At 35.0% G+C, this 17,500-nt stretch overlaps 1 protein-coding gene across 1 annotated transcript in view; it reads left to right on the forward strand.

The window, feature by feature from the left end:
• Nucleotides 1-4,223: 4,223 nt before the first annotated feature.
• The window catches only part of LOC144966288 (uncharacterized), a 25,358-nt gene continuing 12,081 nt past the window's right edge, over nucleotides 4,224-17,500 (forward strand). The window contains exon 1 of the mRNA XM_078902505.1: nucleotides 4,224-4,617. Coding sequence (XP_078758631.1) covers nucleotides 4,465-4,617 — 153 coding nt within the window. The 5' untranslated portion in view covers nucleotides 4,224-4,464. The remainder of the gene's footprint in view (nucleotides 4,618-17,500) is intronic.

Below are 17,500 nucleotides of genomic sequence, written 5' to 3' on the forward strand. Positions count from 1 at the left end.
GAAAAAAAACAAGCAAAACAACAACAAAAAACAACTAAAGGATTCGCACCCATTCACATAAACAAACAAGCAAAGCAAACAATCTAAAGAACACTGAGACAAACACGCGCACACACACACACACAGATGCATACACACATTGTGATAATCTCAAGTCACGACAGATAGAGATAAAAATACCTTGTGTGTATGAGTCAGCCCGTCACTGTTCACTCTACCAACAAATGGAATTAGCCATAACAAATCCACCGTACTGTGATAAAAAAAAAACAAACCCAACACACTTTAACGATTTTGGCCCCCAAAAAAACTCGTCCTTCAAATATCAATCGATCAAAATGACCTTATCTTGTCAAAAACTCTCAAACCCGGGACTTCCTTAAAGGCCAAGCTTTGAGAGTTTGTTTTTTTCATGAAAGATGAGGGTTATTTTAATCTATTTATATTTGAAGGACGATTTTTCGGACCAAAATTTTAAAACTGTGTTTATTCAGAGTAGATACAGCAGAAATCACGTCATCGTTTACTAAAAATATACAACACCTACTAACTACTATCAACAACAAATAGTGACGTTGAATCAGACAAAACCTGTTTCATATCTATGATATCACGCCCTTCTTATCGTCGTTAAGAATTTGGCCACATTAAAAAAGAAACCCAGCCTTTGTTTCAAATTCCGTTTCTTACTGACGTGAACTGACAAAAATAGTTTGGGGTCTGGGATGGGAAGGGGGTGGGGGGAGGATGTAATCGTTTACATCACAACATCGACATATCAAGATGACCTCTCTACTTTACAAAACAAAACAAACAAAAGATAAAAGCAAACAAAACAAAAAATAAAATTTTAACAAAAGGAACCACCCTCTTCCCAAGAACCCTCCTCCCCCCTAAAAAAAAGCAAAAAACCTCCCCCCAAAAAAAAAAAAAATCAAAACAATACAACAACAACAAAGAAAAACAACTTCAAACTGATACTACTTTGCAGTTGATGGTCCTCGTCTCGTCAACTTAAGCTTCCCTCATTTGTTTCCATATATTATTTTCTTTTTCTTTTAACCGCTGTTCTATAATGTGGAACAATCGTTGTCCGCTTGTGATACTCCAGGTATCAACAAATGATAATGACAACAAAAAAAATAAAAAAATAGAAAAATAATGTAATATTACCGTATTGATTTCACGTATGGATAACCACCCAGAGTGCACACCTAATACCAACTGAAATGTGATCCATTGTAAATTAAACACAAACGACAACAACTCAGATAAATCCGAAAAAATAAAATAAATAAGAATTTGTCTCGAATTGTCTTGACAATAATCCGAAACGTTATTGTGAAATTTGGTACCTTGTCTCGATTTCAATCTTAAATTTTAATTACATGATAAATAATATTAGAGCTATAGATAGTATGCGCTTGGCTTAGAAGCTCATAACATTGCCATCCGGAAGTATAACGGACCAACACACAAAACTGTGTGTATCCATGAACGTTTATAGTTGGGTTAATATACAGTTCAGTGAGCATTACTCATAAACGCGGATGGCCAAAAACATCAACAAAGACCTGAGTGGCGTCATCTTCGAACTATCTATATGCAAAAAAAAAAAAAGCTTTCATTTAGATACATTCTATTATTTGCACGCACATCTATCATTTAACTAGCCAATTTGTGAACGTTTAGTGGATATTGCGCTGAATAAATGCTCTAGGGGAGATTACATGTTTTATTGGAGAAAAGGTATATTGTGGTTTCTTAGAGTCACAAAAATTAACATTTCAAATTTCTGCTCCCTTAAATATTACAATCCTATTTTGGCATTTCTTGCATCCAGACATAATGTCGTGGCTTTTTATTTTTCATTTATTTATTTTTTTGGTTTTCATTTATTTATTTTATCTTATTTATTTATTAATTTGATAATTATTTATTTATTTATTTATTATTTTTTTGGTGGGGGAGGTGGGGGGGGGGGGGTCACAATTATGAAATACTTACAACAAAACATCATGTGTGGAGAGATATCTAGGTCAAATCAATGGAAAATCATTTGGTGTGTATGAAGTGTTCAATGAGATAATTTGTTGTGTGTGTGTGTGTGTGTGTGTGTGTGTGAGTGTGCGTGTGTGCGTGTGTATGTGTGTGTATGAGTGTGTATGTGTCTGTGTGTGTGAGTGTGTATGTTTCAGGAAAAGTAATTTGTAATTTAAGCCCTTAGTGTCTGGTGTCTCAGAGTTATAGCGCTATATAAGTTTTCAGGATTATTATTATTATTATTATTATTATTATTATTATTATTATTATTATTATTATTATTATTATTATTATTATTATTATTATTATTATTATTATTATTATTATTATTATTATTATTATTATTATTATTATTATCATTATTATTATTATTACATTATTATTATTATTATTATTATTATTATTATTATTATTATTATTCATTATTATTATTACTATCATTATTATTATTATTATTATTATCATTATTATTATTATTATTATTATTATTATTTCAGCATTATGTTCAAGTAAATGTTTTTATGATAAAGCACTGAACCCAAGCGCTTGAATTTGAATAGGCGTTTTACATGTGATTCATGATGCATATATAATTGATTACGAGATCAAAGTGAAACGGTTGTCAAACGCATTCACTCTAATGTGTAAGATAAGTATGTATTCAAAAGGATAAGGAACCCGATTATCTTATAATTATAAAATAAATTATAGTCTATTTATATAACGTATATTGCCTAGACCTGACTTTAAACGCTTTACAAATACTCCCTTCCTCAATTGGTTGCTGTGCATTTATTGATGACTAATTATAACTACTGTTATCATCATCATCATCATCATCATCATCATCATCATCATCATCATCATCATCATCATCATCATCATCAACAACAACAACAACAAGAAAAGAAACAACAACAACAACTATGATGATGATGATGATAGCAATGATATTGGTGATAATTATGATAATAATAATAATACTAATAATAATAATAATAATAATAATAATAATAATAATAATAATAATAATAATAAGATACGTGCCAGGTGCCAAATCCAAGTAAATTTTGAACCCCGTCGGGTTAAAGCAAAAATTGATTTTAGTAAATATTTGAATGTTTTGTTTCTATATCCATAATGTATTAGTAAGCAAAATCAGTTGTTTGCGAGTATTAATGTAATTTCTGTGCGAGTCTCGTAACTGCGTCTACATTTAGGTGTTAACATAAGTAGAAACACTTGATGCGTGTAGTTATAATGAAATGGTGTCAAATCTTCATTCAACACATTTTCGCCGACGTTACTTCTTACTTCTCGGTATCAATTTTGTCAGGGAAGCCTATTCGTCTATGGCCAATAAATTACAGGCTATTTTACACCGCTATATTTATGACGAAAAAATGTATTGTCGAACAAGTGTTATGTATTAAGATGTAAAAAAGAAGAAATAAGTATTTTCGTCATTTAGCTTTGTGGAAGTCATTAAGTCGATACTAGAACAACTGCTATGTATATTAATCGTTAATTTTATTTTTTTTTTGTTTTTGTTTTTTGTGCTCATGATCATGACGCATCAACGTGAATGAAAAATAAGGCTCTATCATGCGTCCACTAATATCGAATTTGAACTTCGGTCATTAAGGCATTTTGAAAGTTTTCCTAAATCAATATTGTGTTATTATCTTTTGACATCGCATAATGTCACCACAGATGTCTTTTGGATAGGAAACAAGATAAAGAAGAGGAAATAAGAAAAAAATGTGTTTTCAAAATCAATCCTCGTCGACTAGGAATTGGATCTCCCATTTGTCTAACAGTCATAAAAAAAGCCATGACGTTTGTATCGCGCATTTCCCAATATTCACCATGATTTTTGCTCCTCGCGGTTTTTCCATACAATCACGAGGCTAGATTATTATGTGGCGTTATGATGCCCCTGTTTAGATATACAATTATTATCACATAAATTATGCTTAATAATTTGTTTATCAAACAATCCCACACCTTAAAGAAATAAAAATAATTTAAATTTTAAAAAAGCCACAAATAAACAAGGTGGCGACACGGACCGTTTAGGAGCGGTTAAGGACAAGGTCATGTGACATCATTCCCCCGAGTCCATTGGTCGATATCAGCAGCGGCCGCGACCGAGTCCGCCTCGCATGACATACCGCACCAGGCAGGGCAAGGAAACTATCGACTATTAATAAATACCGTGGCGATACCGGCTATGAATCACTCTCCTCTCTAGTCCCTTTTACATTCTATCGGTAGACTCTTTATATATTGCACTCAGTACTGTATACACTTCTCAGCTGTGCGTGTTAACTGGTATATCTATATATTAACTTTGCAGTTAGTTGCAATATAAAGTTGTTAGTCTTTTTTTCTAATTAAAAAAATAAAATAAAATTCAAAATGTCTCGTCCTGATTTGCAAGGAGGATTTCTGGGTGGTCAGCCAAGATTCGGTGAAGTTGGACTTGAATTACACAGCCACAATAAGGCAGAGTTCAACGTGAAAGGTGACAACCATGTATGCATTAAAATGAAGACCAAGAACCCAGTCAAGGTAAAGTGCATTCGATAATTTTTTTTTTATTATTCATTCACAAAAATAATATAAGTGATAAGCTTAGCTTGAATTTTCTTTTCTTTTTCTTTTTTTTTTTAGGGAGGAAGAAAATGCTAAGTGTAAAGAAATAAGAGGTAAAAATAAAGGAAACATGCAATTTTCCCTTGCAAACAATTATTCCTATTTTGTTATTTTTTAGAAAAGTTAATGTCATATGAACGGCTTTATGGTCTATGGTGTAGCAACCAGCTTCTGATATGTAGGCCCTGGGTCGAATCCGGCTCTGTGGGCGGCGCAAATTTGAGTCCTCGGCAGAGGCTCTTTACACGCATTATTATCTCACCTTACTCGGGTGTAAAATAGATACCTAGCCGATAACAGCATTGCCGATGTCGAAGATATAAATGCAATAGCGATTTACATGCGCTATGTCCTGTCCTACATGTTAATCGTTGTTGTTGAAATGAAGCACATATCATATTACTGTAAGATTACCATATTTAGAAAAGTAAAAAGATCTTTGAAAGACATTAAATTGTATTTCCATGCTGGGTGGGTCGAAAATGTGATACAATAATAGGTTTTGTGAATAGTCTTATGAAGAACGACTTATTACGTAGGTTTTTGTTGTATGAAATAGACTGTAACATTTGCTTGCTACCTATGGATAATACACCCGTCTATGCCAAAGTACTTTCTGTCTGATCAAACCTGGATCCATGTACCAAATTAGAGATGCGAATATAAAAAAAAAACAGATAGAAATTCTGATCAATTAATTTCGAAACCTGTTCATTTACATCAAATGCGAGTTAAGTGCTCTAACCTATTGATTGAACAATTCCTTTTCTTAATTAAGCTGATCTCACGACCACTACGACAATAAAATCATTTGTTTGCTTAAATCAAATTATACGTGTAAATGGATAAACTGGTTGTAGATTAATATAATAATATAGAAAGAAATATACGTTTTCGTTGGAGATGAATTGTGTAAACTGTCAGACTGATCGAATGTCACCTCGTCGCGTTAGGATAAGAACACGGCACAGATGTCTGTTAAACAGGGATAGGGGGGTTGGTGTGTTTGGACGGTAAACAGTCAATAGCTGGACGACGTTGGAATGTGATGGACAGAACCCCCCCCCCCCCCCCGGGGCCCTTTTTTTTCCTTCTTTTCATTCTTCCTATTTACTGGCCTTTGTTGTTGTTGTAAGATTGTTCAGCTTAATTGCCAGCTGCTTATTTTTCTAAAAATATGACAAAAAAGTTTATCTAATCTGCTTTGTGATATGTTAAAATGTCCGAGAAGATGGAGGAGGAGGAAGAGGAGGAGGAGGAGGAGGAGGAGGGGGAGGAGGAGGAGGAGGAGGGGAGGAGGAGGAGGAGGAGGAGAGAAAGAGGAGGAGAAGTAGTAGTAGTAGTAGAAGAAGAAGAAGAAGAAGAAGAAGAAGAAGAAGAAGAAGAAGAAAAAGAAGAAGGAGGAGGAGGAGGAGGAGGAGGAGGAGGAGGAGGAGGAGGAGTGATAATTTGTTAAACGAGATGGGGAAGATTTGAAAAAAAGGGGTGTATGTTTACAGGATGAAACTGCTTTGAATGGTGGGATTGCAGGCTGTGACGAATTGAATGGAAGATGAAGTTGAATAATGTCGATTATATCTTCAAAATCCTATTACACATTGTTTGCATCACGTTTATAAAATTCCTGGTTTGATAAAGTAATCATCTCGAAATCACAAGAGTAGAGAGTTATAAGGAATCTTAGACAGAGACATTTTGACGTTTCTCTATTTTTATTTTTTTATTTTTTTTTTTTTTTTGCGTCAATGAACGAAAAGGACAACTTGACGTTTAAATATTATTGTGTACTTAGATATGACTTTCCATAAGCTCATCGTGTCCAATGCGATTTTGTCTTTCATCCTAATCCAACAGGCGTATTGAACAAAATTAATATTTCATACATCACAAGTCAACTGTTAGGCACCAGTTTTTGTATTATCACTCTTAAAGTATTCGTCATTGCTTATAGCCAGGTACTCGTCCACAGCTGGGTCAAGTTAGGTAAACTGTGTAAAACGCTGGGGTCACACATAGCCACTCAACCAGGATTGGCTAAACATCTCATGACTTTGTTACGAGACTAGAAACCGTCCTGTTCCGCACCAAATACACATAATATTGTTATAGAAGATGTAAGTTGGAGGCGCTTTATCTTTAAAATGTGCCAACCCGATAATTTGTGCTAGCTGAACGTAATTTTTGGAGAGTTTTTAATAAAGATGATGGTCATCTGAATCAATCGATATTTGAAGGACGAGTTTCCTGGCCAAAATTGTAAAAATGTAATTTACACAGAGTACGGCAATATTTTGTTAGTTTTTTTGTAACCAAAATGATATAGGTCTAAATAAAACAATATGGCAACTTTAAACTCTGTAAAAAGTTAAGCGACTGATATCTTACCTTACCATAATAGTTATCAGCTTTTCTTGTAAGGGATAGTTGAATCAGCAAATATTATTTTATAAAGACTTGCAGCGATATAAATAATATATGCCCAACTGTAGCCCGAGTAGACAATCGTATACAAAATTATAATTCGGATGACTCATCGTATTGATAAATATTTTATATTGTCACCATTCATTGATTTTTGTATTCAGTGACATCCGAGTGTCAATAAATCATTATTATTGTAATGAATTTTACTGTATTGTCAGTTAAGTAACACCTGCCTCCACTATACATCATGGTCCATTCTTCAGCAATACAAAACAAAACAAAAAAGAAAAACCCTAAAACAAAAGAAACAAGAAAAACAAAACGAAAAAAAAAAGAAGAATACGAAAATGAAAACAAAGAAAACAAAACAAACATACATCCCCCCGCCCCAACCCCGGTCTTAGGTTCGATCCCCATTTGAAGGAAGCTGGGTTTTTTTTCTCGGGTTTTTAAGAAAATTGTTTTCTTTTGTTGTTGTTGTTGTTATTTGTCTTTCTTTTCTTTTTATTTTTAGATGACTTGTTTCGTGTATTTTTCGTTCTATGTTGTCTGGCACTCTTTCGAACACACCTTTTAAGATGTATAGATTGATATAATAAGAGGACCTCAATCGAAGACGTTTTGGTATGTTGGGGGTCATCTTAATTCACACGAAATGATATGCTGTGAAAGTTTTCAAGATAAAATTGGTTAAAAGGCGTTTTGTCATATTTTACGGTGGTAAAAGGTGTTTGAAGCTAAGCATTTTCAGAAATCTTCATTGCCTCCATGGAAATTTTGAGCTCTTGGGTAGGAATTACAAGGCAATGGACCAGCGACCTGTCCAAGTGATAGCAAAAATATGATGGTTCATTCATTGTGTGAGAAGATATATATATATATATATATATATATATATATATATATATATATATATATATTATCATCACCATCACCCCATCAGCATCATAATCATCTTCTTCATCGTCATCATCATCATCATCATCAGCATCATCATCATCGTTGTCACTATTATTATCATTATCAATATTATTATCAGTGGAGCCATCATAATATAATATTCTTCATTTAAATTGGTACTTGGCCCCAGTTTCCAGAGTGTATGGACCTTTTGCCAAACCAAACACTGATATTGATAGAATCCTGCACACATTGGTTACTTGATTGTATTACTTTCAATTAGGCATGTCCATATAGAGTGGTACCAGCACGCCTTCAATGCATTGGTATCAGTATTCCATCATCGATCGTATTCGCCGGTGGTTACCATTGGTCTCGCGGGAGGAGGCAAGCACGTATTTTGTTTCACTTCCGTACGTCTTTTAGAGCGCAATGCAATTTCTCTGCTCGTTCAGCAAACTTGACTATTAAAAAGAAAATATCCAGGTTTTCCTTTCATAATCATCTTTTTGATAGGTAATTATTCTAATAAATGGCATTTAATCATAATAAATGACATTTATAGAGAGCTTTACCCCGTTGTCACAGGCTCTAAGCGCTTTACAGTGATATAAAACAAAACATATTACCGTAAGACAAGTTTGATGGAAAAGTGATACGAATTCAATTCTCACAGCATAATCAAAATTAATATTCTTTGTAAAGTTTTGAAGGGGCATTGCGCTTGGGTTGTATTTCCACACGTTTTAGGGAAGCTCAAAGTGGCAGATGATTTTGGTTATATTTGATTTAAAACTGAACAGATCTTCTATCCCACCCCTTTCATTGTCTAAACATGGTCAAGAGGAGGTGATTATTTTTAACCGGACATGGAAAAAAATATAGCAGCTACACTTTTTCTTCTACTTTAGCTGCTTAAAATATTGAATTTCTGGATTGCATTATTGCGTTTATTCTGTGAATTGAAAATTGTATCTTTTTTCGTTCCTCACATACATTCCCCATCCCTCATACCCACATACACACACACACACACACACATACACACACACTCATACACACACGGCACACAAACAAACCTAGTCGAATAATATCAAATATCACTAAAGGAAACTATAATATTATAAATTACCATTGAGTTTTGTAGCATTAAATTTACCTACATTTTAGTAATGTGTTAAAAAGAAAAAGAAATTCGCGAAGGAAGAAAAGGTTTTTATGCAACGCTTTTATTAGCTTAACAGAATTCTATGCTGTGCAGTCACTTCAATCGCGTTCCATTCCATTATTCAAAATCAACGGAACATATTGACAGAGTTATCTCTGTTGAGAAGCAATGAATCTTAACGCAGGGATTTGTATTTCAAATAAAATACAATCCATAGACCTTTCTTTTCATCGATTTTGAATGAATTTGCCGCGTACTGAAAAGTTAATGTGTTTCATTTTTTTTACCAAGTAGATATGTCTCTATTTCATGAATATTAAACTTACCCAGTGTATACTTATCTGCAACCCAAATTGTTAGGAGTTCATTGCTCTAATGGAAATCCCTCAAACTAACGCGAAATATTGTCCATTACAATACTGTTAAATTATTATTTTATTACCTATTATTACCCATGATTACCCAGTAGATTTTTGACCAATGAAAACGTGGAATTTGTGACACACCTTCACACTTACTCGGACAAACATAGTTGGTTGATTATAAACAATAACGTGAATGAAATCGACCTCTCTCTGATCATTGTTATTGTTTATATGCCGCCTTATAGGTGATTAATTCCGCACGATTTTCTTGATCATAATATAAACAATTAAGTTTAAGGTTACACATAGTTTTCTGTGTTGGTTCTTTTGATCAAGCGGTAAAACAGTGGGTATTTTACTTAGGCAGGGATACAAAACTTGTGTAGCTTGCTATGTTTACCAATCACTACCATTGTTTACATTAATGACGATTGTCCGAGAGGCGTGGTTATGCTCCCTTTCTCTATGTGTCTATTGCGTTCGGATGTTAGACTTGTTAAAATTACGTGCACATGGAACTTACCCTGTATCTATAGATAGTACGCACTTGGCTAAGAAGCTCAGAACATTGCCATCCGGAAGTATAACGGACCAACACACAAAACTATGTGTAACCATGAACTTTTTAAAGTCTGGTTAATACAGTTTAGTGAGAATCACTCACAAACGCGGATGGCAAAATACAATAACAAAGGCTTGAGTGACGTCATCTTTGTTCTATCTATACGAAATGGTAAATCTTTAGCCTGCCAATAGAAGGAAATTATCACAGTATCTGCCGGGTGTGGTGAAGTGGGACAGTCGAGATAAGAATGAATGGGCATGATCTATATTAACTTTCAATGTGCTCGAGGTCATTGGTCACATTGAAAAATGTGCTCAAAGTGACCTACATAGTGAAAAGTGTTCACAGCTTTTGAACTAGCTAACATCACGATTGGTCATTTTGTTCTGCTTGACACATGGGTATGTTTACAACTTTCATAAACAAAGCAGCGTGTTTACATTTGTTCAGAAATGTCCAATCGTTGGACAGCAACAAATCACGTGATTGATGACTATGTTCTATATTTATGTTTTGATTTGTAATAGAGTGAGATAGACATTTCTGTCATCAATTTAACTCTCGTTAAAAATGTTTGCATATTATTCAAACACATTGACTCTGATCACTCTTAATGCAGCCTGATATTGTCTAGTTTCAGAACACCGAAACGATTCGCAAACCGACTTTAGCTTCGTTATTCCTCTAGACATCTTTCTATTTATCTATCAAAATACCGACATGTATTTGTCTATCTATCTATCTATCTATCTATCTATCTATCTATCTATCTATCTATCTATCTATCTATCTATCTATCTATTATCTTATCTATCTATCTATCTATCTATCTATCTATCTATTATCTATTATATTATCTATCTATCTATCTATCTTCTATCTATCTATTCTATCTATCTGTAGTATCATTTTTCATTTCTTCTTCTCGTTCATCTCATCTGTCTATGTCTTTGTTTCTTTCTTCTCCCTTCTCTCATCTCTCTCTCTCTCTCTCTCACTCTCTCTCTCTCCCTTCCTTTCTCTCTCTATCCCTCTCTTTCTCTCTCTACATCCCTTCTCTCACTCTCTAATCCCCCTCTATTTCCCTCTCAACGTATGTGTATATTATGTTTGTCTGTATGTGTATGTGTATGCATATATACGTATGTACTGCTAATCTATCTTTATAATATTTCTAAGATCAAAACTTAGTCAAACGACAGACACCGGTAGGTACGCTGTTGGCATTTCGACGAAATGAAAATATTATACACTGGCATAAAATGGTTTTGGAGATTGCAGTTTTCTCAACATACTGATCAGTACGTGACATAATAACATACCTAAATGATACTACATAATGTGATTCCAAAAGTTGGCACAGCGCCATATATTTACCCTACACCAACCCCCCCCCCCCCCCTCCCCCCGATCCTTCCAAGTTTCTTATCGATTATGAACAATGACTCGATTTGTATACAGTTGGTCATGAGTCATTCTCTTAGTATCAGCAGAGAAGGTATCTACCTTCTTTGATATCAACCTGCATAATACTATGTGCGGCTATGTGTAGTCTTGTGGTAAGACACCCGCTTTAGGATCGGAAGGTCTTGGGTTCGAGCCTCGCTCCGCGCATACTTGAGTCCTTGGAAAAGGCTATTTACTCACATTCTCTCACCGTACTCAGGTGTAAAATGAGTACCTGGCCGTTAACAGCGTTGTCTATGTCAGAAAAAAACTGTAATATCGTCTAACAGGCGTCATATCCCGTCCTGAATGTTGTGTAGTTGTTGGCCAGGGACCCCTTGAAAAGCGCTTTGAACACGTTTAGTGGATACTGCGCTATATAAAAGCTCAAAAAGTTCATAATTATATTATGTAATGAAACATACATTCTGCCGATCTCTTGAAAAAAACCCATATTTTAAAATTTGGCCAGAAAACTCGTCCTTCAATTATCGATCGATCGATTTAAATTACCCTCATCTTGGAAAAAAAAGAGCAAAAAACTCTCAAACCTGGACTTCGCGAAGTCCCAGGTTTGAGAGTTGTTTTTTTTCCAAGATAAATGTAATTTAAATCGATCGATATAATTTGAAGGACGAATTTCCTGGCCAAATTTTAAAATATGGGTTTTTCCAGAGTACGGCACCATTGCCATTCACTCTAAATGCAAAAATCCTTCCACCATTCATTGAGGGCTTTAGTCTTTTGTCGCCGAGACAGTCAGAGAGGCTCCTCGGGGTGTGGTCTCGGCCACGCAACCACAGAGAGAGGTTAACTCACCCAACCCTAACACCGACTATATCCGTAGTATACCAGGGGTTACTTGTACCCAATCCCTATTTAGTACATTTATCTGAGACAAATTATAGGCGTATCTAGTATCAAAACTAATGTTCTTAATTTTTACATGCTAAAATGGTAGTTGAATAAAACGATCTATGCACATGCTCATTTTTAATACATTTTTTCCAATTTTGAAAAATAGCAAAAATCTCTAGGATTGAGTGAGTTAAGGTCGATTCCACGCAGTGTCAATTGGTTATATTATTTAAAGAATGGCTCATTTCAAGCACCACTTCAGTTCAAGTATGGCACACTATGATATCACTTACCTACGCACAGCGTTATGCTAGCTTTTATTACACTATTCCATTCTATTCGTCATAATCTACAACATTGAAATATAAATGTGTAAAAACACTCCCTGGCCTCGAAGACTGACGTCAAATAAAACCATATTGACATTGACGACAAAAGCAACACAAAAAAAAAATCTCTTTGCATTTGATAAAAGAAAACTCCAAAATGTAAAAAAAAAGGTGAAGAAAATGTTCACCTTATATTATCTATATGAAATGCTGAAACTAACATTCTTAGTTTGCATTATTCATATGGTGCGTTTAAATGTTAGAATGTTAACCATACAATGATTAAATACAACTTTAGATTCGGTTTATGCATTTGTACAAAGAAATGAAAGACTTTGAAACTGTTGATTGATGTTCGTTTTAGTCGAAAGAAATAATATACAAACCAGTGAGTCGGGGGTTCATAATAGAATTGTTAAATTTCCTCCTCATGTAAATAGAATAAACACAAAAACAACAACAAAAAACGAACTACAACAAACAAACAAAAAAAAAAACAAAAAAACTTGAGCTTTTATATAGCGCAATATCCACTAAACGTACTCAAAGCGCTTTACAAGGGGTCCCTTGTACAGCTACACGTAACATGTAAATAGTGGGGACCGTTAGGACCAAATATCATAAGAATTGTGCAAATGCTGGTAAAAGCATGAAACTTTGCATAATGAAACTTCTTATAACAAAGAATGATTTTTGATATAGAACCACTCTGAGAGAGTTTCTGGTTAAACACAAGAGCTCGCTGAAAAACGGAAAAATTGTGGTATAAAATAAAATGGGCAACTAAAGTATTGAGAACGCCGTATTGTTTACATTTCTGTTCGCTGCGCTTTGCGAATCGGACAAACGACTTTATTTTTTGTCACACACCTCTTCTCGATCTATTATTATTGTTTAGCTTAAGGAATTATTCCATTTTCATGAAAAATGAATTTGAAAAGGTAGAATAAGGTGAAAACATCTCCCGTTCGAATGATATTCTTTTGCTGTTATGACTTTGGCTCAGCCGACCGAGTTTTCCGCATTACTTACAGATATTAATAAGTTGGGGCGGCCAAATTTATATTTAGTGACTCAAATATGAAGACTTGCACGAAATCACTTTTTGTGCCACTTTATCTCCGATCGGTTATGTTGCTAATGTGAAATAAAAAGATACCGTGAACATTCAAGTTTATAAACATTCTTTACCTTATACCATGATATCATATTGTAGGTTTCCACTGATATTTATATGGCATTCCTCCTACATTGCATGCATGACACAGACGAAAATGAATTCATCAACTGTCATTCATTCTTAATTTTACTTAACGTAATTTCTACTTTAGTACTCCAACATACAGCAAAATACGACTTTTCACGTGTAAGCCTTGTCATTTATTCTGTCAAATTGGCCATCTGGCAATCATCGGTATGCGGTTGGCAATATGTGTGATCGCTCGTGTAGGCGGTAAATGTGTAGAAAGCGTTGACAGTGATCGTTAGTCACCTTTTTTAAACCAATAATGATGCTACACTAATAAGTAATAAAAATATGATGTCAAAAATCTGGTTCCAACTCATTGCAAGTGTAAATCCAGTCTTTCGGAGAACTGGATAGTACCTTGTGTAATTGATATTATGGTTTCATAGTGATGGCATCTAATTTTCTAGTTTAAATATATGCTGGTCGTTATTAAAGATCATCTATCCTCGTTCTTTTACACCCCATAACCATAATAATCTTCCTATACATCCTGCTACTAAAATAAATATGTCACCTTATGATTCAATTTGTAACCTAATCATTATTAGTCCTCCCAAGGACTGGTTACATACACATTTCCAAGGAGTTTGGAACTGGAAGGGCAAAAGGTGTGACGTCACGACTTCTCTGCCCTAATACTACTAAAGTTTAAGACGTGTAGTGATAAGAATTATGCCGCGCAAATCGGTGGTATCAATTTGTTTCGAGCTACTTTTTGACAGAGTAATATACTTTATCGAGGTCTGCATTTACTCCAAAATCAACTGATACTGATACAATCATTATTAAACTATGGTTATGATGACAGGCAAAGAACGCCAATCATGGAAGGTGTACTAGATTATTGCAGAGATTGTCACAATGGCAAAACGAATTTTCAATGAAATGATTGATCAAACTAAATGCGTCATATGCCAAAATGATAGCCAGGAACATTTGGAGTGCCCTACCTCTATAGTTCTCTCTATCAAGACGTGCTATTTAGGGTTACAAAACAGTTGAAGCAACAACAGATGAATTTTTGTGATGCACCTTGCCGAGGAATAAGAGTTTTAAGTTTTCTTCGTGGGTGAAGGTTCTGGCACTGCTTCTACTCTCACACACCATGCCTTAGTGTGACATAATGGAGAGAAAGATAAAGTGAGTAAATGTGACGCATAAGGGAACAACACAAAATAAACATATGTCATGTCGGGCCTAAACTTCCATGATGAATACACGGTAATAGCGCCAGCAGCAGTGATAGAAAATATATACTGAGCCCAGCAGGCGCTTATCTGACGTGCAGTTCCTTTCATGTACTGAACTCAAAAGCTGCACGGGATTTAGACAATGGAGCTTAATGAGGAAATAAAACTGGTTGCGGAAAGAATTGCGGATGCAGTCCTACAATCCAAATTGATGTAAGTGCCGGAGGCATGTAAACAATACCATGGCAATTGGTTTCTTGCCTTTTTTCTCATTGTGAGAAGAGTCTTCAAGACGGAAGCTGGGACATGAATCGGGTCAATTCGAAAATATCTAGGAAAAAGAATCTCTGGAAAGCAACCTGGGATTTATAAATTGTCAGAGATTGGGACATTTTACATGGCTTCTAGTTGTTTAATTGAATAAATGAGAGTAAAAAAGGTCATACAACCAGGTTGTATTAACATTTTTTTATTCATGTGAATCTTCTAAAAGAGGGGATATTCCTTTATTTTTAAAGAGGACATTTCTAGATTATTTAACTCAACAGTGTGGGAAAAGGGTGCTATAAATATAATGGGTACTCTAAATAAGACAAGATTGAACACCAAACATAACCCTTTGAAGGCAGTTTTGGAGCCATGTAAGACTCCATGCTCATCTCTCTCATGCTCAAATGACTATTGTGAGTAGCTATATTGATGGTGATGTCATTGTAAGTCCTGATGAATATATACCGCTCAGTCGACTCATGTTAAATTAATTAGAAAGAGCAATGCCAGATAAGTAACTGGAGACAAAGCAAAACGTGATATCACAAAGCTAAAATTACCATTACCACGGTGTAGTAGAGTAAAGGTGCCTGCTTTAACCTATTCAAAAGGTGTAGTCATCACTTCACATAAATTGGTAATTTGCATTTCCTCCCACTGAGGAATTGATCTGTCAACTGATATTGCCAACTCAAGTTTGTTCTAAAATTGAAAATGAATAACTTGTTTGTCTGATTTCACTTAAAAACAACAGCCAGTGACAATCCTTCTTCCACTACATCACAGGATAGTTTTCAGGTATGTATTTCTTCCAGCATCCCACCAAAGAGAATCTTGAGACAGTAAGATACCATTTTCCCATTCTCCATACAACAAATTAATTGTATAATAGTTGCCCCGTGCATTTTTGGACGTGTATGAGTTCTCAGTAACACGATGAAGCATAATTTGCCCAACCTGTTGCTTGCTGATTCAACCAGCTTTGAATCAATCAAATTCAAAAAGAAATGCAATCTGTCTCCAACAACCTCACATTCTCAGCTTTCAATGCCAGATTAGTGGACAATGTGTCTTTTATCATATCCCATGTTAGACTACAACTAGGTTACAGCCCAACAACGTATGGATTAAAGAAGGCAATTCACAGTCTCGATCTTAAACAAGTGCCTGACATAAGTGCCTGCTCCACTCACTTTTTCCGATCCTAAACAAGCACATGAGATAAAAGTTGACCAACCGTTTTTTTAAAAATCGAAAAGCACATTCTAGATCGGAATGGACGAACTAACTCAAAATACTTTGCTAAATATCATTCAACCATTTTGACCAATCAATATTGAATTTCTTTGAGTTAAGTGTCCGGCCTTTAAACAAAAGACGGAGATGATGAAGGTCAGCTTGCTTGATCGATTTTGTTTGAAAATATGATTTTATTATATTTTGTTCATGTTGGCTTTTTTGTATTGAGTGAATGTATTATCTACCAAATTCAGCCCATTGATTAGAAGACAAAGAATAAATACAAAGACCTGTCCACAAGAGACTGGTATTTCAGTGTTGTGTTATGTTCTGTTATGAATTGTGTGCTTTTTGTGAGTTTTGTTCACTTGTAGAAACCATCGTGCCCTAAACAATCTTGTTTACATGAGCTTTGGCTTAGGAGTGCCTGTCACAAACTCAGGAAAATCTGGAGTTCAAACCTACAGAGGGAAATAAAGAAGAGACTGTTCCTGGCAATGGTAGAGTCAGTGCTTCTATATGTAGCAGCGACATGGACTCTAACAAAATCCCCTGAGAAGCCACTGGACGGCTGCTACACCCGTATGCTGCGGATGGTCTTCAACGTAAGCTGGAAAGAGCACATATCAAATGAAAACCTTTACAGTGACCTCCCCCAAGTGACTTCGAAGATACAAAAGAGAAGACTGAGACTTGCGGGGCACTGCTGGAGACACAAGGAGGAGATTGCAAGCAGTCTTGTGCTATGAGAACCACCTGAGAGAACCAGAAACAGAGGCAGGCAGAATAAAACATA

The sequence above is a fragment of the Berghia stephanieae genome, chromosome 2 (assembly GCF_034508935.2).
Source record: "Berghia stephanieae isolate SIO BIC M18660-M18661 chromosome 2, UCSD_Bste_1.3, whole genome shotgun sequence".
NCBI classification, from domain to species: Eukaryota; Metazoa; Mollusca; class Gastropoda; order Nudibranchia; family Aeolidiidae; genus Berghia; species Berghia stephanieae.